Below are 23998 nucleotides of genomic sequence, written 5' to 3'. Positions count from 1 at the left end.
GTGGCTAGACCACAGAGTCCAGGAGAGAAGCCCCCCACCCACTCTTGAAGGAATGAGGGTGGGCATTCTAGGGGCCAGAACTGCCTAAGCAAACGTTTAGCGGCTCAAATGCCTCCTCCTTCAAGAGACAGATCTGGCCCCCACTTTCTCGCCAACTCCCCCCCCGCCCCGCCCGCTTTGAATCTTGAATTCTAGCCACTCTGGGGACAGGGGCCCCTCGATGAACTGGTAATACAGCACGTCTCATTCCTCCCAGGCCCCACACAGCGGCCAGTCCAAGGTGGTCAGGGGCTTCAAAGGAGGTGACTCTGTCACCAAGGGGTGCTTGGGGTCACCTCAGAGATAGGGCCCCGCTGGCATTCAGAGCAGCCAGGCCTTCATTGTAAGGACTTGCCCTGCATCTCTCACAGATTTCAAGGTCCCCCAGTTATGAAGCCAGAAAATCTGCCTGGGACGTCACGAGCCAAAACGGATGTCCATTCTTCACATGGACACAAAGGGACCCCGTGGACACCAAGCTCTCAGGAGGGCTGCTCCGTGAACCGGGGGACCTGGCTCCACCTCTCATAACTGCTCACTGCTCCGAAGATGGGCTCCCCGATGGCTGTCCCCAATCCGGCAACCCCGTGCTCACTGTGTGACATTGGTGTCCACGGGCCCCGTTATGTCCTCTAGAGGGTCCTACCTGTGAGGGGTACCCTGATGCACAGGTGACCTCACTGTGCAATGCTTGGCCTGATTTCTCTTCAAACACACACACTTTCTATCTCCTCCAGTCATTTGGTGTTAGACTTGTGGCAGGGGCCAGGGGTTATTTGTGATTAGAAGGCGGCTTTGGGCCTGAGTGGGTCAAGAGCCATTGTAATAGGAGGTCTACGAATGAATGAATGAATGAATGAATGAATGAGCAAATGGATGAAAATCCTGGGGGGGCACAGCGGTGTCAAGAAGTCAGAACTACGAGACAGGCAGCCTCATTGTGCTGTGGTCTTGGATGAACCCCTGACCTCCCCACCCCAGACGCCCGCCTAAACCTGCACTTTGCCACAGAGAAGGTAGCCAAGGAAGGGGTCGGTATTTAGGGGTGGACTTTGAGGCAGAGGGGTCAGGACTCACTTTGCTAAAAGGGAGCCTGGGGGGTCAGGACGGCTGGAACAATATCTATGACGATGGACTGTCTCCCTGGGTCCTCTTGGTCATCATTCAACAAGTATTTATTGAGTACCTACCGTGTGCCTGGCACGGTCCTGGACTCTCAGCTTTGCGTTTGGGCAAAGATGTGGAGGATGAGAGCAGATCTCCAGGTATCCAGGGGAAGGAACTTCTGGCAGAGGGGACAGCCAGTCACAAAGGACCCCGTGGACTCTCAGGGTACTGGCTGAGGCACAGGGCAGCCACCTTTACCCATCGTAGGAAATATGCCTGAGAGGGCGGCTTACCCCTCTGTTTCCCAAGAAAGTCAAGCAGATGGGTTTACCTTGGCAGGAGTTTCAGGATAGTGGCCTGCTGCCCACCAAGGCAGAAGCTGGCAATTCAGAGACTGGGGCCCAGTTGCGGCTCTCTCTGCACCCACCTGCAGAGCCCTCACCTCTCGGGGGACAGTGAGGACAGGCTCGTCCATCTCCCCCAGTTGTGGAGGATGCTATGAGGGTGGTCTTGGCCAGATGACCTCACAGTGGGGCTTCCCTTCCTTTTGCTCATCTGCACTTTCCCTACAAGGAAGATGCAATATTTGCAAGATGCAAAAGGAAAATAATTGGACAACTGTTACAGCGTTGGTTTCCTTTTGTTCTCACCACCATCGGTGACTATTCCTGCACATGTTTAGTGATCTCTCCTTACTCCTACTTAATGTGGAAACTGAAGCTGGGGGCAGTGTGCCCAGAATCCCTGCCAAACCCCCTGTTCTGCCCGTTTACAGAGGAGGAAACTGAGGCACACCACACATCGAGCTCCCTGCCTGCTCAGCAGCCCCAGGAAAGACTTCTGCTCATACATTCGCTATTTCTGAGACCAGCCTCTCCATCATCTTGGGAACACCAGGGGGACCTGCGACCTTTGGGGCCCCTCCTCACCCTCCTATGGGCCTCAGGAACCCTTGCCTGCAGGTCAGCTCCAGGAAAGGGATCTGAGGTGGGACTGCACCCAGCCAGGCCCCAGGAGCAGCACCTGCCTTGCTGCTCCTGGGGCCTGGCTGCAGCCATGTGGGAGTGCTTCCCAAGATCCCACAGAAAGAGTAGCCTCTGTTGCCTCGTCTGCACACCTCATAGGCTTGCTGTATAGACGAGATGAGGTGGTTCATGCAGAATGCTCAGGTCAGGGCCATTGCTTTGTTACCTGTCAGTACCTATCGGTGCCTGTGCAAAGGACCTGAAGCAGGTTGCTTGTCGTTACCTGCCACCTTTCTACATCCCATGACTTTTGTGCGGGTCCAACGAAGTAACAGCAGAAATCAGACTGTAAAAGATCAAAGCAGGGTCTTGTGATTTCCTGTGGCCATGTGGATTCCAGGAGGGCAAAGCCGGGAAGGTGAGTTGTGTTGATGCTAGCTAGCTAGCAGGTCCTCCTCCTGCAGAAGGTTCTAGAACCCCAGGGCTGGGAGCACTGGGCTGTGGCCAATGCTTAGCCGGGCAAGGCGGGCTGGGAACCAGAGGCGGACAGGGACAGTGATGGATGGGGTGGCTTGTTCCGGCACATTCCGTGTTCTTTCCCACCAACTCCAACTGGCCTTGGAGAGCTGCTTCCTCTGTCAATGGATTAGTGACATTTAGCTGGGAACTGGATACGCCGTCTGGGAAAGACTCAGGGTGTCCCCTGGGCCCTGGGAACACAGGGTCTGGGAATGTTCTTGAGGACTGAGAGCAGCGTGGCGGGGGGGCAGCTGCGACAATGGGCTAGAGGAGGAAGCCCAGATCCCTGGGGCTGGAAAGGACAGTCCTTCTGCCCACCCTCCCCTCTCTCCCCTCTCGCTCACTAGGACGTCATGAATCAGCTCCTGCACGCTCAGACTCACATCAAGACCCCAGCCACTTGGAGGCCAGCAGGCCCCCATCCCTCGTGGACTCAGGGTGGGAAACACAACAAAGAAAGCCCCTGTGGTGGGTAGGGGGGACAGGCAAAAGCAAATGAGGGAGGGAAGGTGCCTCGAGTAGTAGGCCTTGTAGCAGGTGGGTGAGACACCAGGTCCACGGCCAGCCTCCTTCTAAGCTGTGTGAGCTGGGCAGGCCTCCGAGGCTCTCTGTGCCTCAGTTTCCTCATCTGTAAGAAGGAGAGGAGCACTGTCTGCCTCCAAGGGATGTGGGCAGGCTACATGCACATTGGGGCTCCCTGGCACTGTGGGCCCCTCACCTCCTGCTGTCTTCCTCTAAGCCAGAACCATGAGGTAAGGGTCCTGGCACTCCCAGAGTTGTGCCCCCCCTTTACCAGCACGAAGCCATGGTTCTGGCTGTGACACCGTACAGGACCCCAGGAGGGCTGAGGAGCCCCCCAGCGTTGAGTGACAAGGCTCAGGTGTTTCTTCAGATTTCAAGCTCCTGCAAGGTTGGGCCCTCATTCCACTAAGGCAGGTTTCTGCACTTGCAGAGCTGGGCCCGGTGGGCTGTTTGGAAAGAAAGAACCAGGGTGCCCGAGGTGGTCAGGGTCCCAGGACTGCTGCCAACACTGGCTTAGCCCCTGGCTTCTAACGGGGCTGGGAGAGGCACGGGGACGCAGGTGGCCGGGTCTCATTTCTTCTTCCCAGGCGCTCTAAGACCTAGAGGTCTGAAAACACTCTAAGATCTGCGTCAGCACAGCTCATCTTCCCGTGGACTTGGAAAGATGGTCCTCATGCTCACCTGCTCACTTAGAGCATCAGGACATGCCCCACTGACTCAGACCAATGATGGGCCTGCCACCCCCAACCTCAGGCAGCTGCCCCTGCCGTGTCTGTGTCAGCCCACATGGCATCCTGGGCAGTACTGGATCCGAGCCCGGCTGGTCTGGCAAGAGAACTTTCTCATCTCCCCAGCAACTGTGGTGCCTAAGGATGGAGATTGAGGGTCTGTGGACTCCCTTGGGCTCGGGCCCTACTGCCCGTCAGGCTCGTGCTTCTGGCTCTGGGACCCTGAGCAAGTCACTTGCCCTCTTTGAGCCTGTTTCCCCAGCTATAAAATGGGCGTGATAACAGGACCTGTCTCCTGCTGTGAAGGTACAGTGCGTCCAGCAGCTGGAATATGGGGTTCCTAATAAAAGCCAGTCATGGGGGTCGCTTCGTTTCTCCTGACGTAAGGGATGGGGGAGTTGATGCGTGTAGGGCACCTGGTGAGCCCTACGTGAGGGTGGCTGGTATTATTATATGTTAATCTTAAAAGAAAAAAGTGAAAAGACATTCATCTAGCTGCCTGGGTCCCACCCCAGACCCGCCAAATCAGAACCTCCTAAAGGGAGGGCATGTTCACTGAGACCCCCACCTTTGGGTGGAGGGTCTGTGGATGCTGAGAGCCCCAAGATGACCCCAGGATCGAAGCCAGGGAAACGGAGGCCCTGGTAAGCAGAGGAGACAGTGCAAGCTCAAGGTTCAATGGACAGGTCAGGCCTAGTCTGCCTCTCATGGGCAGGTGACCTTGGACATCCGACACGTGGGCCCTGACTGCTTTCTGGGAAGGGAGTGAGGAGTCAACGAGATGTTATGTGGACATGCAGGGCACGGGCCCAGCTCCACATGGGTTTGAGGACGCCTGGGAGTGGACACTGGGGTGTGGGAATCTAAGAAAGGGGAGGGAGTATCTCACAGGGCAGGTCCAGATTTTCCTGGTGGTGGTGGTCTGGACTTGCTGTGATCTGTGCCAGCTGAGCCGGCGCCTGCTGGTACCCTCCGCAGCCTTGGTGGGAAGCAGGAGCTGTCCCCCCTCACCGGCATTCAGCATCCAATGGTCGGTCTCCTCCCCTGCACCCTTCCATACCACACACCCCAATTGCCCTGGCCAGCTCCTAGTCTCACTTGCTTATGGGCACAGGGTTCTGCCTGGATGCCCTATGCTGGGTGCCCAGGGCAGTGAGGTCATGTGAGAGCCTCCAGGGCTTTAAGCCTCCCAGTGAGTCTGGGAGGCCCACAAGCAGGCTTGGCTCAGTAAAAGGCCTTGAAGCAGGGACAGGGCAGGAAGCCTGCACAGAGAGAACAGGGCTGCCCCTATCTGGTGGCTCCTAACATCCTGGAGAGGCACCTGCAATTTGCCCTCTGGCCACAGAAGCCTGGTAAGGCCTGTTGAAGCCCCACGTGCAGGGAAGCTGCTGAAGGGATTTAAGCAGGAGAGAAAATGTGCATGTTCGAGACCCGCTTCAGCTGCTGTGCAAAGCCTTCAGTGGCTCCCCATTGCATGCAGTGTTTCCCCGAAAATAAGACCTAGCCAGACAATCAGCTCTAATGCATCTTTTGGAGCAAACATTAATATAAGACCCGATCTTATTTTACTATAACATAAGACCGGGTCTTTATAATATAATATAATATAATATAATATAATATAATATAATATAATATAATATGGTAATAATATAATATAATATGATACAATATGGTATAATATAATAATACCAGGTCTTAATAATACCAGGTCTTATATTAATTTTTGCTCCAAAAGACGCCTTAGAGCTGATTGTCTGGCTAGGTCTTATTTTCGGGGAAACCCGGTACTAGCCAGCCCAGTCCTAGCTGACCTTCCTTTTTCCTACACAACCAGAGGCCCTGAACACACTGGCTTTTGCGTTTTCTGTTCCATGACCACAAATGCTGTTCCTCACTATCTCTACACCACCTCTGCTCTTCCCTGAGAGCCCTTGTCATTTTCTGCATTCTGGGGCGGGGTCTGTGCTGAGGGCAGCCTCAAGAGGAGGGTCCCAGCACACGAGTTTCTCCATAAACCTTTGCTAAATTTCACTGAGTGCTCTCATGTGCAGACCCTTTACCTTATCTCATCTAACCTCCTGACTGCCTGATAGAAGGAGGTCATCCTTGCCTCATTTACAGAGTAGAGAGGCTCAGAGAGGTGAGGTGACTTGCCCTAGGTCACACAGTCAGGAGGCAATAGAGCTGGGACTCAAGATTCAAGAAAGATTCATGAGGCCCTGTATGGTGCACCTGTGATCCCCTGGGATCCATGTGAAGCCCCTGGGACCCATGCGTGGGACAACAGAAGAATCCCCTTCCCCCTGCAGCCTCAGTCAACCTGGGTTTGAATCTCAGACCTGATGCCTCTTCTAGAAGAAGGATGCCTGTTGGTGACAGCCAGGGACTTTGAAACCCTACAGATCCATGTGACCCTACAAGGACCCACCCATACTTGCTGTGTGCCCTTGGGTGGATCACTGCACCTCTCTGTGCCTATAAAACAGGGTTTTGGTGAGAATAAAAGGAGCAATGACTGTCCAGTGCTGAGAGCAGGGCCTACATACAATGATTCTGCCTCCTCTCCTAAGTAAACGGACAGCTTCGGGCCTGCCTACCTTTCCTTTTCTGCCAAAGGAGGTAGGGCACCAACAGAGCACTGCCTGCTCCATCCTCAGTGCCCACCCAGTGGGCATCGTGGGATGAGTATGTCCAGAACCTGTCCCTCAAGGGCTGTGGAGACGTGTGATGCATGGAGTTGGCCATGCCCGGCCCCTGTGTCTGCCTCCCCAACGGTGAGGTTGTTAAACAAGCGCCATGTGAGGAGTACTGGTCCATTGGGGTGGCCCTGGCAGGGTCCCCCAGCTCCTCCCCATCGGGGTTTTCCTTTATCTGCCTTTCTGCTATGTGCAATCGCTGAGGCTCCCACCAAGCCCCAGTGTGGAAGGGCTTTGGAAAGTCGGAACAGGTCCTGCATCCCGTGGCCAGCCTGGCATCCGAAATGCCCTCCCAGGCGTGCTGGTGGGACTGCCTGCCCTGGGGTGGCCTGGTCAGATGAAGGGCTGGCCAGGACGGACTGCACTCAGGGGTGGCCTGAGGCCCACAGTGACCGGCCACGCTTGCCTTCTTTGGTTGTCACCGGGGACTGACCACTGGCCCTGCAGCCAGGCACAGTGTTGACGGGCCCCACAGCTGCAGTGCACGTGTGCCCAACCGTCAGCCTCCTGACAGGCAGGCTGCAGGGGGCAGGGCACCCAGCGGGAGGGCGGCCAGCGGCTACAGCTGAGTGGACAGCAGGTGCTGCGAGGCCTGGTGGCTGCGGATTCCGGCTGCTTCCCCTCCGTGGGGCCCAGCGACGAGGGGGCTTTGCTGTCACCCCCCAGGGCCCTGGGCTGTGGAGGGCTGTGAGAGCCCCACCCCGGTGCTGCAGGTGGGTGGGCATCTCCACTCTGTGAAGGGGGACATGGGGGGAGATGAAGGGAGCTCTCCACAGTATGGGGCACGAGACAATGGTAATGCCGTTTTTTCGCATTGTTCATCGCCCTCCCCAGAGGCGGACCGCTCTGGGTGCACGTGTGTCTCTGTGTCTGCCCTGACCATGTGGGGCCCTTAGGAGGGGAGAATGGGGGCCGGAGGGGACAAGAACTGTCGTCACATAGTGACAGCTAAGGGTCATTGAGCCCTGACAGAGGCTTCACCCACCTTCCCCCGGCACTGGCTGAGACCCCATCAGCTTTAGCAGGACGAACTCAGGGCAGTGGCTGCGGCAGCGTGGGCTGCAGCTCTGTACGGAACAGGTAGAGGACGTCCACCTCGAAGGCCCCAGGCAGCTGGGCCCCCCAAACTCCCAGCCACTGTGCCCAGATCTTCATGGTTTACTGGGGCGTTGGCTGACCCTGCATTAAGGTGCAGGGGGAGGCCCAGGGTTCGCCCCTCTCCACCTGCAAAGAATGCCCAGACAGCGACTGGCCCGGGGTATGTGCAGCTGGTCAGATCCACCTGGAGGGCCTTTTCCTCGGGGTCCTGCTTTATGGGGCCAGGGGCTTAGGCCCCCTAGGCTTAGTTTTGCCACTTCCACCCTCTCTTCACATCTGACCCCTAGCAGAGCGTCAGACCACTTGGGACTCTTGCCATAGTGCCTAGGGACAAAACCCGCCGGTCTACAGATCATACTTGGAGTGGCCAGGCCTGGAACCGTCTAAACTCAACTGCGTCCTCAGCCTGGCAGCTGCCAGGAATGACCTAGGGTCAGAGATGGTTAAAACAGAGGTTCCTGCCACCTCGTCTCTCCTTGAATACCGCCCCCCCCAGACCAGCCTTATTGGGGCCCCAACCTGCTGCAGCAGCCTCACCTGGGACTCTGATGGAAATGCAGATTCTCGGACTCACTTCACATCTGCTGAACCAGAAATGAGGGTGGGCAGGCCGGCGTGTATGTCTGAACAGGCCCTTCAGGAGGTGCTGGTGGAGGCTGCCTCAGGGGTGCTGGCAGCTCCCTGGTCTGCAGGTCCAGGACCACTCCCCCAGTGAGGACCCCCGTCCCAGTCTGGCCAGCTCAGGGCTCCTGCAGCCACACCCTTCAGCCCAACTGACATGGGCAGACCCAAGCCTGCCCTCTGGTCCCAGGTGGGTGGGATGTCAGCCACCTGTGAGCATACCTAGGGCTTATCTGAGGTGGACTGGGCCCTGGCACTAGGCCTGGCTCTGTGGGCAGAGCCAGGAGCCACCTGGGGTCCAGCTGGGTGTCCCCCACAGGCCCAAACAGCTGCTGGCCTGGGGCCTTGTCTGGGCACCAGGTGTACTGGGGTGGCGCTGGCCCCCTCCCCTCTCAACTTGCCTCACTGGCTCTCTTTTTCTCCCCTCCCCCGGGCTGCAGCAGCGGACAGGAAGGAGAAGAAGGCCGCAGCGATGCCTGACTCCCCCGCTGAGGTGAAGACACAGCCCCAGTCCACGCCCCCCAGCATGCCGCCCCCTCCACCCACTGCATCCCAGGGCACCACGCGGCACCCTTCCTTCACGCCCCACACAAGTGAGTAACCCTAGGGCTGGGCACTGAGTGGGTCATAGCAGAGAGGTGCCTCTGGCGCCTCTCGAGTTGTCTGAGTCTCCAAACGTCATTGCATGTGAATCAAACCAGTGCTGTGGGCCCTCTGCCCTGAACCCTCAAACACTCACCGTTGGGCCCTGGAGAGGGAGGATTTCATCATGCCTCAGAGTCCAACCTTTGAAGTTCAAATCCCAGCTCTTCCACTTTGTAGCTGTGTGGCCTTGGGCAAGTTACTTAACCTCTCTGGGCCTGGTACGCCTCATCTATAATGCAGGGCTGGCCATAGTCCCTGCCTTACGGAGCTGCTATGAAGACAACTGAGTTAATAGAAGTTCTTACCTAGGCTGGCACATTGTGAGTGTTCCATCAAAGTTAGCTGTTACATTTGGATCTCAGAGAGGGACAGGGACTTTCCCACAGTCACACAGCAGGTTACTATAGTGCAGGTGAATTCAGTCAGGCCTGTGCCCTGCTAGAGACCATCAGGCCAGAGCCCATTAGAGGTGACTCTGCCTTTGAAGGAGCTCCACACTGGCTCAGATACCAGGGGCTCTCTTGCCAGGCCTCCGTGGGATGTGAGGGTCAGCCAGGAACTGGGTCAGCAGGGCTTGAGCTGCCGGTGACATGGTGGGTAGACCAGACTTTCAGGCAGTGTCTCGCCAGCCCTGGGCATATCCACAATGAGGGATTCGGAATTCACAGCAGCTCTGGTTAAGCCTCCAGAGTCCACAACCACGGCTAGAGCCCTGTTCCTTTGAGTTGGAGAAGTTGGGGACTCAGTGACTTTGGGTCCTGAGCAGTTGGCAAGGAAACCCTCAGGCTTGGGCTGTTGTGGGGGCCAGTGTTCCCTAACCTCAAGGCTTAGCAGTGCGTCCTAAAGGGTTTCTGGTGGGTGTTGGAGAGGATGCACATGCCACCCCACCCCCATGTTCAGAGGCCAGAAGCTCCATACCCAGGGACCGTTCTGCAGGTTTTGAAACACAAGAGAAATCCCTCTGTGTGGCAGGAACCTCAGACTCCTCAGCTGGTGGCCCCTGGTCCCCACTAAGTTGAGAAGTAAAAGCTGCTGCCTCCAGCCAGGGCCCACAGCTCTGCCCAGAGCCCGGGGTGGACCGCAGGACACAGCCTGGCTCCCTTTATCCCTGGATGTGAAGGGTGTTGGTTCTGCCACCCAAAGCCAGTCCCAGCTTCATCATGACCCAGCCTCCCTCTGGAAAAAGATGCTGGCTGTGGGGTCAGGCTCGGCCCCTTGTTTGTAGGGTGCTGCCTTCAAGCCAGTCTCCTGACCCCTCTGAGCTTCAGTTTGATAAATGGGGTGATATCACTGCTCCCAGGTGTGACTGCCTGAAAGCAGGGATGTCCCAACACACAGTAGGAGCTTAGTTACCAAATACCCCTCCCTGCACTTTCACTTGGCACAGAAGGTTTCAGCTCCCCCTTCCTGCCGGGTCTGAGCCAGAGTCCCCATGTGTAACAGAGAATGGACCAGGCCCCCGGCCCTGCCTCCTGCACTGGGATGGGGCCCAAGGCAGCAGGGCACTCACTCCACAGTTCTTAGCCCACAGGTCCTGGTCTGCCTATGTCAGCCGCACTAGAAGGGGCTAGAGGCTGACTGGGCTTTCTCCCAGACTCCATTCTCATGGCCACTGTGACCGTCAGGCCACCCCTCCCTCTCTTCTGGAAGAGTCAGTCCTCACCTCTGACTGAAACACAGGCAGAATCTCCGTCCACTAAACAGTTGCTGCCCCGTCTGGGCCCCGTAGGTCGAGTGGGGAGGCTTAGACTACGTTTAACTTCACCAGCCTCTACCTCGGCCGGGGAGAAAAAGAATTACTCATGACAGGATGGCAGCAGCTCCCAGGAAACAAGGCCATGGACCTCCACTTAAAGCAACAACCCACCTCCTGTGTTTGGTTCCAAGCAGGAGAAACCAGCAGACACTTGATGATCTGGCCGAGGGTCTCTGAGCCGGGTCCCCGACCCTCATGGGCACGTCTTCCTCAGCCTACTTTTCTTCTTGGTCCAGGAGTCCATGATCCAGAAAGCACTGGTCTGGAAACCAGATGTTCTAGGTTGGGGACGGGGCTGGGTCAGCTGATACTGTCCGCGTGTGCTTTCATGAGGCCTGTGAACAGATGTGCATGTGGGCAGCTAGCCTGCGTGTGGCTCAGGGTCCTCCCCTCGTGCCTTTCCCGTCCCCACGTGCCCCTACCCACCTCAGGCTCAGGCTCCTAGATTCAAGGTCCCGGCTCTATTTAGAGCACAGAGGTCATAAGAGACGAGTGGTTCTTTCTTTTCTAAGCCAATGCTTTAGTTCTATCAGGATGCTGGGGCCATCTGAGTGTCAGGCCACCTCCAAGGTGACCTGGGATTTGTTCCCTAACCCAATGAATTCCCTGAAAGCAAGGTGGTGAACCACGTCTGTGCACCTGGCTGGTGGCAGCCCAAATGGATGGAGCCTCTGCACTCAGCCACGGATTCCTGCCAAGAGCTTCCCTGGCTTCCCCGGCACCAGCCTGTGAGCCAAGCTACCAGAGGCTGACCTTGAACCATGGCTAGAGGGCTGTGGTTTTCTTTGCCCACTGACTGCCCTGGGCACAAATTCATTTTGGAATTGAAGCTGAAGTCTGGCCAGGGAGGTGCACAGGGGGGCTGAGAGAACTGTGGAAAGGAATGTAAGGAACTACTCTGCAGCTGGGAGGACCCTCCAAGAGCTAACACGCTATCCTGCCCTTGATTACCCCCCTGTGATGGGGGGCTCACTCTCTGATTACAGCCATCCAGCCTGTCTCCCTGTGGCTTCCACCCACTAACTCCAGCTCAGACAAATCAAATCTCCTTTCCTGTTTGGTGCTTCCTCCCCTCGTGGCAGCTCAGTCCTGGGCTTCATTTTGGAACCACAATGGGGTTGTCTGTCAATAGACACCAAGCCCTGAATCGCAATTCCGCTTGAGCTCCAGATCCCTTGAGGATGGCGCTGAGTGGGGGTCACAAGGCACATTCCAGGAAGAGAGCTTTTTAAAAACCAGGGTGTCCCACCTATGCCGGTGAAGATACCAAAATTCTTGTAGGCCCCCAGAAAGTCCTACCAGAAGTGATCCTAAGAGATCCCCCAATCCAGCTCCGTCATTTTACAGAAGAAACTGAGGCCCAAAGAAGGAAATGACTGGCCAAAGGTGGTGACGGTCCTGATCCCCAAAACTGCTGTCAAGAGGCAGAGAGGGGAGGGGTCAACTGTAGACATCCCACAGGGCAGAGCCACCTGCCCGTGGCCCCTTTCCTGACAGCGTGTTTTTCTTATTTTGCTTACAGATCGAGAGGATGGGCCTGCGATGTCTCTGCCCCATGGCCGTTTTCATGGCTGCTTAAAATGGTCTATGGTCTGTCTTTGTAAGTAAAATAACAAAAACCACGGGCCTCCCAGGAGGGCTTCGCCTGCACACTCTGCCCTGGCAATGACGCCACTGACTACACAACCCACTATTGCACCTGCTGTGTCCCTGCGGCCTTCCTCCCATGTAGAGGAGAGGGGCTCAAGGGGCAAGCTTAGGAGAGCAGGGCAGTTGAGGTCCCCAAGTCTCAGACCCACGTTCACACCCGAGCCCCGCTGCTTGTAAGCTGTGTGATCTTAGGCAGGTGGACACCCTCTCTGTACTCCTTTGTCCCAATCCACAAAAACAGGGCAAGCGTGACAGACCCCAGCATTGAGAGAAGGTACATTGTCAATGCAAGTCCAGATTTGGCATCTGAAGGGCAAACCTCAGCCTAAGTCAAGTCCCAGTGCCTCCTCTTCCCAGTGGGGTGACCTTGGGTAGGTACCACCTGTTCCTCCGTTTCCCCCCCGGAAGTCATCACTGCCTCTGGTGCCAGGGCAACTACAAGGGACCATAAGATGTTGCTGATGGAGTCAGCACGAGGCCTAGCACACATTGGGTGCTCAGTGGACATTAGTCACTAGTGGACATTTCCATCAAAGTGCTGGGCCACAGCCGGTGTCCATAACAGGAAGTTCTTATGGGGTGACGGTCAGAGTGTTTGTCAGCCAGTGTCAGGACAGGCCCCCACTTCAAGCCAGTTGCGCTGCGCAGCCCAGGCATTGCCGCCATGTAGCTCTGGGCTCTGAGAGGAGGTGACATAACGGTTATGCATTATTTATGTCCTGTGATGCTGTGGTCCTCCTGCCATTCTGTGATGCCTGGCCTCGCTCTTGTGTCCGGCTCATCTGCTGAGCTGCAACGCTATCAGGCTTGTGTAACTCCCAGCCCCTAAGCCACCCCTGCAGCCGGGAGAGGGGCTAGTAGCGGAGGTGGGGGCGGGGGGCTGTTTGTTGGCTCCTCATCTCAGCCTGACCCTCGCCCAGGCCCAGGGCTGGGAGAGCCGTGGGGGTGCTAGTGTGTGCCCCCAAACCTCAGCTGGGGACACGTGTGTGGTCTAACTTAGTAACACACCTGTTGTGGAATGAAAGCACTTGTGGCAGGGGGTTATTTTCGGCGTCTCTTTAGCAAGCTGCTGAGACTGCCCAGCAGCCTGCGGGAGGGAGCACGGGCCAGCGAGGGCAAGCAGGCCTCCGGGAGGACCCAGGCACCGAGGGCAGGCTGGTAAGGGAGCTGCAGGAAGGCCAGGCCCAGGCCAGGCCAGGGGCCGGTGGGTGGGGGCCCAGACAGCGTGGACAGCCGCACGTCTTAGAAGCCTCTGGAAGGTACAGACCCCAGGTGATAGCCTAGCTCCACCTGGAGGAGTGAGCCCCCCGCTGCGGTGAGGTCTCCCGTGGCAGCAGGCCATCTCTTGGCCCAGCTGGAGTAACCGCCAGTGGCTGTCATCAGTGTTGACCAGGGTGTGTGTGTGTCAGCGTTCGCCGCGGGGTTGGCAGAAGCTCACTGGTGAGACAGAAAATTAGCACAACAGCAGGGTCTTCTGGTCTCTCTAAGCGTCCTCTGGACAATGCCTCAGACAGGGTGAGGGGCAAGTCCTCTTCCTGTCCTGTGTCTGGCGTTCACTCTCCATCCCAGAGTGAGAAGGAAGGCCCAAGCGAGGCACACCTCTCTTGTGCGACTTTTCCAGAGCTGGTGTGTCACTTCTGCAGCCCAGAAAGCATTTCTAAGATCTTCAAGACCAGAGGGGCAAACAGGTTTCAGCTTGCATTGCATCTCCATCCCTGGGGGAGGGAAGGCCATGCTGAGAAGGACTTGGGCCCCAGGAGCAGGGCGCTAGGTTCCATTGCTATGCCTGTCCCTTCCCTCGAGGGAGGCAGCACATCTGTTTTTGTCAGCGCTGGCCTTCAATCAATGGTTTCCAGACTTCTGCTAAGTGGGGGCCAATTATTGATGAGTGATCACGCACATGTAAAAGCAATCAGGGTGAAGCATTTTGAACTCCTTCCGGTGGTGGAAGGACAACCTGAGTTCTGTAAGCCAGGGAAACCTGGAGCAGAGGGGCCAGGCATGTGTGGAGTGGAGAACCATCCACCTCTGGTTTGGGCCAAGGGCCATTTGCAGATGAAGAAACAGACCAGGCCCCTAGTCTCATACACATACAGCCTGTCTGAGCTAGTGTAGGCACCCGTGGGTGCCATGTGTCTTCCAACCCCCACGCAGGGAGTGCCTACCCTGCAGAATGAGGGAGCAGGCAGGTGAGCATGCGGAGGGTTGAGTGTGTGAACGTGAGCGACCTCCCTGGAGCAGGTGCCTGTGCAGTGGCCGAGGATGTGAGATGTGAGTGGCCGCCAGGTTTAGCAATTGAGCCTCAGGCCTCCCAGAGGCATTCTGCCCCCACCCCCTGCATCTGGAGCCCCTCCCCTGTCACCAAATTCCCCGGGAACCTGTGGCCTCTGACCTCTCTGTAGACCCTTGTGATCACCTGTCAGGATTCTGAGGCCTAGGGACCAGATGCAGGTGGCCAGGCATGGAGGGCTCCCCAGCCTCCAGTGTGACGGGTCTGTCCCCTGAGGCTGAAGGAGGAGGTCCTGCCCTGGGACCTTTCACAGCGCCCCCAGCATCTCCTAGCCCTGGGATGCTGCTCCCGGAGCCCCTGCATTGTGTTCATCGTGTGTCCCTTAGGTCACTTGCTTGTCCTCCACGCAGTCTGGGACCCACATGCACACATATCCATGAGTGTAGCGGCCTCAGACAGCATCAGCGTAGTGCGTCCCACTCCAGGATCCATCTCCACTTGTCCTGGGGCATCCGGGTCCCGCTGCCCCACCCCAGCCCCATCGGCCCGGGCGTTGGGGCTCTTGTACAGGCAATGGTGCCTGTGTGGGAGTGGGTAGCTCTCAGGGCCATCGTCGTGGAGGTGGGATCACCAGATTCTTAGGGTAATTCTTAGGATTCTTCCCCAAGAAGAGGGGAAGTGGGCTGACAGATCTCTAATAGTAGAGAAGTCCCTCTGCCTGTTTGCAGCGGACACTGAGCAGCCTGGTGGGCCTCTGCCAGATGGTGTGAGCACCCTGGCATCTCCCTGGGGTGTGAAGGGCCTGACCGCGAAGCCCACCACCTGCTGCGGCCCTGGGGCAAAGCCACACCTTTCCAGGCCCAGTTTGCAAATCTGTGAAGGGTGTCAGTACCCATGGGGCATCCCTGTGGCTCTAGCTGGGGTGGGGCGGTGGGGGGCAACGGCAGCTCTCTGCTGTGCTTCTCACACCCGCTTCTCCCCCCGACAGTGATGAACGGCAGCAGCCACTCACCGACGGCCATCAATGGCACCCCATCCACGCCCAATGGCTTCAGCAATGGCCCAGCCACCTCATCCACGGCTTCGCTGTCCACACAGCACCTGCCCCCAGCCTGCGGGGCACGGCAGCTCAGCAAACTCAAGCGTTTCCTCACCACCCTGCAGCAGTTCGGCAGCGACATCTCCCCAGAGATCGGGGAGCGCGTGCGCACGCTAGTGCTGGGGCTTGTGGTGAGTCCAGGCAGCACGGCCAAGGAGGCCATGTGCTGCTAAGCGAGGTCGCGGTGACACTGGGCCGTGCCGTGCCTTCAGGCCTCCCGCCCTCCCCAGGCTGGACGGACGGGGCTTGGGCTGATGCATAGTGCTTTTCTCCTTTCAGAACTCCACGCTGACCATTGAGGAGTTTCATTCCAAGCTCCAGGAGGCTACCAACTTCCCACTACGCCCATTCGTCATCCCCTTCCTGAAGGTAATGGCAAACCCTGCTCCCTCACACCGGGGCCTCCCCCAGGAGCCCTGAGTCCATTCCCTGCCAGTTCTGACCAGGCATCATGCTAAGCCCACCCGGGACCAGTCAGGACCGATTCCTACTAGTTAAGGCTGCAAACTAGTTGCCAGACTGGATTAGTCAGCCACCTCCCCCACTGCTCTAAGACAGAACTCCCCAGTCAGTCCTGTTATTTTTGGCTAAAGCAACTCGTCCACTGAACTGCTATTTTTTGAGCACCTACCATGTGCCAGGTATTGTGCGAGGCCTGGGGATATAGCTGTGAGCAAAGCAGGCACAATCCCTCCTGGAGCCAATGGCTGGTGGGAGAAGAGGCAGGTAACCAGGAATGGCTATAAATTCTGTGCCCAACCACAAGGAGGGGACAAATGATAAGGGCTGAGGAGGGGAGGGAGGGAGCCAGGTGGATAGCGGAGCACAGAGCCTTCCTTTTCCAGGCATGTGCAAAGGCCCTGAGGCAGGGGGTTCCCACTGTGTTCGAGGGACAGCAAGGGGGCCGTGTGGCTGAAACAGTGAGGAGGAGAGGGACAGTGGGCAGATGGAGGGATAGATGGCTGGACAGACAGACGGTGGGTGGGTGTGTGGATGGAAACGTGGATAGATGAATGGCTATCAGATGAAAAGAAGGTCGTGTGGCCAAACACGGGAGGCAAACAATGCCCCAAGGCCTGTCAGTGGGAATAGCTGGCACTGGGGTAGCAGCAGCACCAGGGGCTTGTGAGCAGTGCAGGTTCCTGGGCTCGGCTCCCGGCCCACTGACTCAGAACCTGTTAACGAGCAGAAGCACAGGTCTAGACCATGTTAGCTCAGCGTCTTCACTGTGGTGCTTTTCAGGGTCTTCACTTCCCCAAACAAAGGTCACACACATCTCAGAGGGGCCGAGATGAAATGCTTCCCAAATGTGTTTGACCCCCTGACCCTTTGCTGCTGTGTACCTCCCAAGGTCAGTGTCAGGGGTCGCACTTGGGAGACGCCCACAGTGAGTGCTGCTGGACTCTCCTCGGGGCTCCCATTGCCCGAGCCTGCGAGATGCTTCCAGCCCGGGCCTATTCACTGCATGGCCAGGCCTGGTGGGGCTGCCTTCCAGAGGATCTTGAGGACAGACCAGAGCAAACGCTCCCAGGTTTGAGCCCTGCCCCTGCCACTGAAACACCCTGGTGGCCTGGGTCAGGCTGGTTCACTCCTCTGTACTCAGTGTCTGCAGCTGTAAAGTAGGAATCATTCTGAGGCTGTTGAGAAAATGCACGTGAAGAATTGGGCACAGGCTCAATTCATGTGGGTTATCCTCATCGGGGGAATTAAAAATGTTCTGCAGACGAGGTATGCTTCGCAAAACTCTTTCAAAGCTGCCCCTGCTGACCCCCAGCAGGCACCATTCCCAATGAACAGGCAGGGAAACTGAGGCCGTGAGGTCTTGCCCCGCTGGTGGAGCTGAGGCTGGAACCTGGATTTATCAGACTCCACCCCCACCCCCACCCCACCCCTGCCCCGGCCTTCACAGGCCACGCCACAGACCGGCACCTTGTTCCCTGCAGTCTCTCACCAAGGGGACCCCACGTCGTGCCCCCACATCTGCTCCCTCCCTCCCTCCCTCCTTCCTGCCCTCCTGCCCACACCCCACTGTGCTCACACTCCTGAGGTGGTGACAAAGAGGCTGCTGGCATGGAGCAGGGTTTGGGCCCATCTGGCAGTCATTTGCAATTCATTAGGAGCCCTTCCCTTCTCTCTCCTCTTTTCAACTTACTGCTGACTCCACCGCTCCCCATCTTTGGGGACACAGTGCGCCTGCTTATTCTGTCGGATCAAATATTTACAGCAGATGTCCCGCCCGCCCGCGTCAGCTGCCCTTGTTTATCCGAGGAGCAGAGGCAGGGCCAACATCTGAGTCCCCTGCTCGCCCCAGCCAGGTCTGCAGCCCCCTGCCCACGACGCGTCACACCCTAGCATCCTTCCAGATACACCCCAAAGAGGCACCAGACAGGACACGCCCAGCCTAGCACTGCCTGCCCAGGTACCTCTCTGCCTCGGTTTCCCCTCTGTCCATAGTGTCTCTCACATGCTATTAGGGCTTTCATGCCTCAGTTGTTCTCCCAATAGGGCAAGGGGAATAGGGTAAGGGGCCTGCCCGCCATGCCTGGAGCCGGGGATCCCACCCAGGGCCCTGGGCCGTGGGACTGTCAAGGTCACAGAGTCCATTCCTCTCAGTGACGTGGAGCTCCTGGGGTGCAGCCAGTTCTGTTTCCAGGGCTTGTTGACGAGGCTTAGGCTGGCCCCATGGTCCTGCCTGGGGAACGGCCCCCACCACCTCATTGCAGAAGCCCTGGCTGCTGTAAAATGCAGAGCACTGTGGGGGAACCCAGCAGAAGTGCCCCCTGCTCAGCCCACAGGGCCAACTTGGTTTCCCCTCTGTGACCTTTGCTAGCATGGTGCTGGCGTCTTCCTAAGGACTCACAGTGCACCAGGCCCGCAGTGTGGGCAGCAGCCACGCACTCTCACAGCAGCCCTTGGAGCTGTCCCATTGTACAGAGGCAGGCACTGTGGCTGAGAGGGCAGCTTGGGCTAACCACCTGGCTCAAACCTCAGCTCCAACGGTAGGCTTCTGCAAAACTCCAGCCTCAGTCCTCTGCCCGATCACCGGGATGTGACAACCCGCCTCACACGGGTGGGAATGCATGTGTTCCTTCGCACGAAGCTCACAGGAGCCTCTTACACCCAGGGCGGGAGGAGCGGGTGCTTTTCACAGTTCCAGTCGCAGATGAGGCAGAAGTCCGAGGCGTTAAAGTGACCTGCCCAAGATCACACAGCAGAATAGAGTGGGCTGGCCACAGGGCCCACAGTCACGCAGGCTGTGTGGGCAATAGATGAAGTGCTTGGTGAAGCAGCAGAAACATCGTAAAACCTTGTTACGTGGGAGTCGTCAGCTCAACTACCACTGTGGTTGTTTCTGCAAACACCAATTTCCCTCTCTCCAGAGTTCCCATCTGTGAAGAGGGTAGTTCCGGTCTTTCCTGCATCATCAGAACCTTCAGATGGCAGAATTGGGATCCAGAGAGCTTTTTGAGACCAGTTTAGTCTGTTTAGCACAGAAGTGACAAGGCCTTCCTGGCATCCTGGGCCTTTGGGGACACAGTGGAGACTGCTGCACCACGGGAATCTGTGAGACACGGCTCTCCACAGTCTCCACTCATTCCTTCTGGGTTGGAGTCCCTGTTCCCCCCACCCAGGGACCCTGGGTCCCCAGCACCCTCTTCTGAGCCCAACGTTGTGCATAGCTGAGTGGTGGGGCTTTCCAGAAGCTGGGAGAGGCGGCCCCACCCGGCCAGCCTCCACCCGTGGTCCCGGCTCCCAGCTGGCTCCAGCCGGCCAGGAATCCAGATGTTTCTACCGCCCTAACAGCGCCCAGCCGGTGCCTGTGCTGTCCCCGCCCTGCTGGGCCAGCCGAGGGGACACAGCATGGGAGAGGAGGGGCCATCGAGGGAGAGGAGGATGTTTGGCGTCTGCAGACCTCCCGGGACCTCCTTTCCCAGCTCATGCTCCTAACGTGTTCGACAGATGGCGGGCTGGCCCTCATTCAGCTATCCAAATAGAAAAACAGGCCTGGCAGCCGGTGCTGCTGCACAAAACTGCATTGGCTGCTTGATCGGGTCCGGGTGGATGCGCTAATGAGTTCTGGGGAGGCAGAGGCAGGAGAGGGCTATGTGGCAGCTTTGAAAACGCCATGAGAAAGTTGGAGAATTGTATTTATTTACAAATACTTAGAACTCTGGCTCTCCCAAGCGGCCTGCCGCTGGGCCCCCAGCCAGCCTCCCCCCCCCACACACACACACACACACCCCCACAGTGGCTCTCGGAAGGCTCTTTGGAAGGCGCGTGAGGAGCCCACTCGCCACCCTCAGCAGTGCCTTCTGGGAGGCCCTGGAACCAGGACAGGGCACAGGCAAGAGGGCGTAGCCATTACACACGGTTGTTACAGGCAGGGTCTGCGTTGGAATCCTATGCCCCACCCGACCCCACATAGCATTTCACCCCTTGTGCCCTAGTGTCCTTAGCCATAAATGTGAAACCAAGTGGCAATGTCCATCCCCGATGGTTATAAGAATCATGGGTGGTACAGCCACAGGCGGTGACTTGTGTGACTGCTCAGAAGGATACGGGCATGCTAATGTGCGTAGTCTGAACTCCAAGCTTCATTCAAGGCCAGGCTGGGAACTTCCAGGAAGTGGGAGAGCAGGGGCTTCCCACCAGCACACATGGGGGTCTGGAGCAGACATGCTGGAGTCCTGCTCCCTGCTGCTCCATCTACAGTTAGCTGTGTGGGGGGCTGCCCACTTCCTCTCTTGGAACCTCAGTTTCTTCCTCCACACGGTTTACATGGGGTGCAGGCAAGGAATCCTCATCATGGTTCCCTCCTCACACTCCCCAGATGCCACCGTGGGAGGGAGCTCGGTAAAGTGGAAGAGGCCCAGCCTGGGAGACCAGGATCTGGGCTCGAGTCTTGAATCCCATTGCGCCCCAAATCACTGTGTGCCCTAGGGGGCATAGTCCTGCCTAGCCTGCCTTCCTGCCCTCATTCCCAGGTTGTAGTGGAGGAACTTGAGATCCAGAGAGGTCGTGCAACTTGCCCAAAGTCACACAGCGAGGCTGGCCATCGGCCTCCCTGCCTGGCATCAGAGCGGAGCTCGTGCTCTGAACTCCATCAGCAGCAAATAGAAGCCCCCCTCTCTCCCCACCACAGGCAAACCTGCCCTTGCTGCAGCGGGAACTCCTGCACTGCGCCCGCCTGGCCAAGCAGACCCCTGCCCAGTACCTGGCCCAGCACGAGCAGCTCCTGCTGGATGCCAATGCCTCTTCCCCCATTGACTCCTCGGAGCTCCTGCTGGAAGTGAATGAGAACGGCAAGAGGAGGACACCTGACAGGTACCGCAGGGGCTTCCTACGGCTGGGGAGGGAGACAGTGGAGGGACCGGGTCCAGAGCCGCTTCTGGTGCCACAGCTCAGCTGGCGCCCTCATTTTAGGCCTGAGAGCATTCAGGTCAATACCGTCGCCTGCAGCTAGTGAGCAGGCTGGTAGAGCTCAGCCTTACCTGCGAGGCCACTGCACAGGCTGAATCTCCGAGAGGCTGCCTGCTGGGCTGTGGTGAGGCCTCCTGAGGACAAGAAAAGAAGCAGGAAGGAGTCTGTCCGGAGGAAATCCTATGGGCTATTCCCTTTGTGCTAGATATGTACTCTGATCATCCAGCAGCCTGAGGTCCCCAGGCACCTGGGCTGGCCCTCACTGCTGGGTGACAGAAATAGGTGCTTGTCCTGCTGCTAGGAGAAGGTGTCTCCCTCTCCCCATTCTCTTGACAGAAGCTCAGGCTTATTGACCACTGGGCCCCGAAGCCTCCACACCAGGGGCGGAGTCAAGGCTGGGCCCCCAGCGGACTGGTCTAATCTCGCTCTGTCTCTGTCTCTCCCTCTCTCTCTGCCCACCACCTCTGTCTCCCTCTCACCCCTCCTGCTTGGACCTCTGCCCATGGCTCCTGGTCCCGTGACCACTGGCTCCTTACCTGCTCTCTGGGCCAGGACCAAAGAGAATGGGTCAGACCGCGACCCAATGCACCCTGACCACCTCAGCAAACGACCATGCACCCTGAGCCCCGCCCAGCGCTTCAGCCCCAGCAATGGGCTGCCCCACCCTACACCGCCTCCACACTACCGCCTCGAGGACATGGCCTTGGCCCACCATTCCCGGGACTCCTACCGCCACCCTGACCCGCGGGAGCTGCGGGAGCGCCACCGACAACTCAGTGAGCAGTGTGCTGGGGGGCAGGGGCGGGCGGGGGGGGGGCACGAGTATGCATGTTGGCAGGAGCACTTGTGTGCCTGTGGCGGGGGGAGGACATCTGAGTGCTATTGTGTACATGTGTCTGTCCAGGAAGGACGCAGAGGAAATGGGTGTAGAGAAAGGATTTGAGTGGGGAGCTGGCCCCAGGGCCCAGAGGGGAGCCCTACCCTGGCTGGGCTGCCCTGGGAAGCAGCTGAGGAAGAGCCATCTTTCCTGAACATCCATCTGGGGGGCAGGCAGCTTGACATGCCCACCCTGAGGGCTCAGGAGGGCCCCTCCCTCCCCAGGGACAGGGTTGTAGATGTGCCTGGTCCTGGGGCCTCCAGCTGGACAGAGGCAGGTACGGGCAGGTATGGGGTGTGGGGGACCTGGAGCCAGTCAATTTGAGGGCTCTGGCTGTCTGCAGGCACACAGCCTTCAGTCGCCTGCAGCTTCTGCACAAAAGTGTTCATCTCCTTATAGAGACAAGAAAGGGGAGGCTGACGAGCTCTGCGGTTAGCGCAGGGAAAGGGCAGTAAATTACGTCCTGGGCCCAGTTTCCACATGTGCTTACCACATACCACCAAGCAATTGGACGCCAGAATAGTGTCCTCCAATCGAATTCAATTCTGACACTATCTACCTGGAGATGGCAGCAGGGCCCACGGGTAAGGGCTCAGCCCTACAGGACTGCCTTCCCCCCTTCAGAGGATAGTCACAAGCCCAGGTGTCACCTGTGCTTCTGACCGACCAACTGTGAATCAGAGATTCCCCTGGGGTCCAATTAATTTGCTAGAATAGCTCCCAGAACTCAGAGGAACACTTACTGACTAGGTTACCTGTTTATGATAAAAGGTTATAAGCCAGGAACAGCCTGATGGAGGAGATGCATAGGGACAGATATGGGGGAAGGGTGTGAAGTGTCCAGGCCCACGCTGAGTGAGTCACTCTCTCCAAATCTCCGTGTTCCTCAGCCCGGAAGCTCTCCAAACCCCATACTTTTGAGGGTTCGCGAAGGCTTCACTGCCTCGGCGCGATGGGTTAAATCGTTGGCCGTAGGTTATTGAACCTGCAGCTCCTCTCCTCAGCCTGGAGGTGAGGGCTGGGGCTGAGACTTCCAACCCTCTGCTCACGTGGTTGGTTCTCTGGGCAACCAGCCTCCATCCTGTTCCAAAGTCACCTCATTAACGTTAACAAAAGACACCTTTATTACTCTCTACACTTAGGAAATTCCAAGGGTTTGGGGAGCTGTGAGCCAGGAGCCCTGGATGAAGACCATATATAAGAAATACATTTAGGTCATCGGAATGACCAAATGTTCATTTCCTATAAGTCGCAAAATCGCAGGTGGTATGCACAGGCCAGCCAGAAAGAGCCCATTTATGGGCAGGGTGGGTGGGCGAGTTCTGGCATGTGGGGTCCCCAGGTCACAGGAGCTGCAGCCCCTGCTGCCCCCAAGGCACTCCCGTAGGTGTGTCTGGGCACCATGAGGGAAAATGGGCACCCTCTAGGACTCGTGAGCTCTCACTGAGCCCCACTGATCACACATGCCCGTCCTGCTCTTGGAACTGGACAAAAATGAACACCAGATCCGTAAGAGCATGGTCACTGGGTGAGCCCTGCGGTGTGAGAGGAGATGAGGGAGGCCCCAGGAACGCTGGGCGTCGCGCTTCCCAGCCACTGAAGGGAGGTCTCATGGTGAGAGCAAGGCCTTGGGACTGCCTGGTCCTTTTAGCTCCCATAACTCCCCCACAGTACACCCTTGGGCGGGTCACGTGACCTCTGTGCCTCAGTTTCCTCCTCTGTCGGCTGGGTCTCTCAGGAGTCTCACCCCTCAGGGTTGTGTGAGGATGGAGGAAGTTAACCCAGTGCACAGTGGGTGCTGTGACACCCAGCTGTTATTAATAATAGTGGCAACAAGGCTGGTTGGGCAGCACCCGCCTCTTACTTGCATTATATCCATTACTCAGTTCTTGAAGGCAGCGGGCCCTGATGTGTTCTGATATGTGTGTGACATGTGGGCACGCTCACATCACAGATGAGGAGACTGAGGCTCAGAGAGCATAACTGACATGCCCAAAGTCTTCTAGCCACATCTGCCTGACT

At 57.6% G+C, this 23998-nt stretch overlaps 1 protein-coding gene across 4 annotated transcripts in view; it reads left to right on the top strand.

The window, feature by feature from the left end:
- The window catches only part of CBFA2T3 (CBFA2/RUNX1 partner transcriptional co-repressor 3), a 91856-nt gene that overhangs the window by 59898 nt on the left and 7960 nt on the right, over window positions 1-23998 (top strand). For 3 of the 4 annotated variants that reach the window (XM_033128322.1, XM_033128320.1, XM_033128324.1), the window contains exons 2-7: window positions 8739-8891; window positions 12222-12299; window positions 15568-15809; window positions 15958-16047; window positions 20822-21003; window positions 21652-21875. In XM_033128322.1, coding sequence (XP_032984213.1) covers window positions 8739-8891; window positions 12222-12299; window positions 15568-15809; window positions 15958-16047; window positions 20822-21003; window positions 21652-21875 — 969 coding nt within the window. The remainder of the gene's footprint in view (window positions 1-8738; window positions 8892-12221; window positions 12300-15567; window positions 15810-15957; window positions 16048-20821; window positions 21004-21651; window positions 21876-23998) is intronic. The other variant, XM_033128323.1, reaches the window with a different exon arrangement.

This window comes from Rhinolophus ferrumequinum, chromosome 15 (genome assembly GCF_004115265.2).
Source record: "Rhinolophus ferrumequinum isolate MPI-CBG mRhiFer1 chromosome 15, mRhiFer1_v1.p, whole genome shotgun sequence".
NCBI classification, from domain to species: Eukaryota; Metazoa; Chordata; class Mammalia; order Chiroptera; family Rhinolophidae; genus Rhinolophus; species Rhinolophus ferrumequinum.
The sequence above is the reverse complement of the archived record's forward strand: the minus strand, read 5'-3'. Positions and strand labels throughout refer to the sequence as shown.